Below are 692 nucleotides of genomic sequence, written 5' to 3'. Positions count from 1 at the left end.
CGGGACGGGCCCGGGGCGGGGCTCGGAGCCGCTGCGGAGCCTCCCGGGCCGCGCCGGGGCCGCTGGGTCCGGGCCCGGGGAGGCGGCGCCGGCCGGAAGTTACCGGAGAGCGACGGAGGCGCTCGGCCGGAAGCGGAAGCGCGGAGCGGGATGAAAGTCCCGCCCCTCCGGCTGCCGTCGGCCAATGGGAGCGGCGATGAGGCAATGAGTGACAGACGGATGGGCGGGGGTTGATGGGCGGGGCATAGAGGGAGGATCGGCCAATGGGGAGGAGGGGGCGGGGGCTGAGGGCGGACAGGCTCCGCCCACCCGCGGGTGCGGGGGAAACCCGGGAATCCCCGGGAACGTTCGAGAACCCCAAGAACCCACCGGGAACGTTCGAGAACCCCGGAAACCCACCGGGAACCCCCCGGGGAATCCCCGGGAACGTTCGAGAACCCCGGGAACCCCCGGGAATGTTCGAGAATCCCGGGAACCCCCCGGGAACGTTCGAGAACCCCAGGAACCCTCACGGGAACATTCGAGAACCCCAAACACCCCGGGACCCCCGGGGACGTTCGAGAACCTCCCGGGAACCCCGAACCCACCGGGACCACCCCGAGAAACTTACCGGGAAAACAACCGGGAACCCCCCCGAGAATCTTCGAGACCCCCGGAAACCCCCCGGGAAAACAACCGGGACCCCCCCCCCC

The 692-nt window shown here is 71.2% G+C and overlaps 1 protein-coding gene across 1 annotated transcript in view; it reads right to left on the bottom strand.

Annotated features, from left to right (window-relative positions):
- Nucleotides 1–99: 99 nt before the first annotated feature.
- The window catches only part of NPR1 (natriuretic peptide receptor 1), a 17,686-nt gene continuing 17,093 nt past the window's right edge, over nucleotides 100–692 (bottom strand). Inside the window, exon 21 of the mRNA XM_041404019.1 lies at nucleotides 100–284. Coding sequence (XP_041259953.1) covers nucleotides 100–284 — 185 coding nt within the window. The remainder of the gene's footprint in view (nucleotides 285–692) is intronic.

This window comes from Onychostruthus taczanowskii, unplaced genomic scaffold (genome assembly GCF_017590055.1).
Source record: "Onychostruthus taczanowskii isolate IOZ18803 unplaced genomic scaffold, ASM1759005v1 scaffold207, whole genome shotgun sequence".
NCBI lineage: Eukaryota > Metazoa > Chordata > Aves > Passeriformes > Passeridae > Onychostruthus > Onychostruthus taczanowskii.
This window is presented reverse-complemented; position numbering and strand designations above follow the sequence as displayed.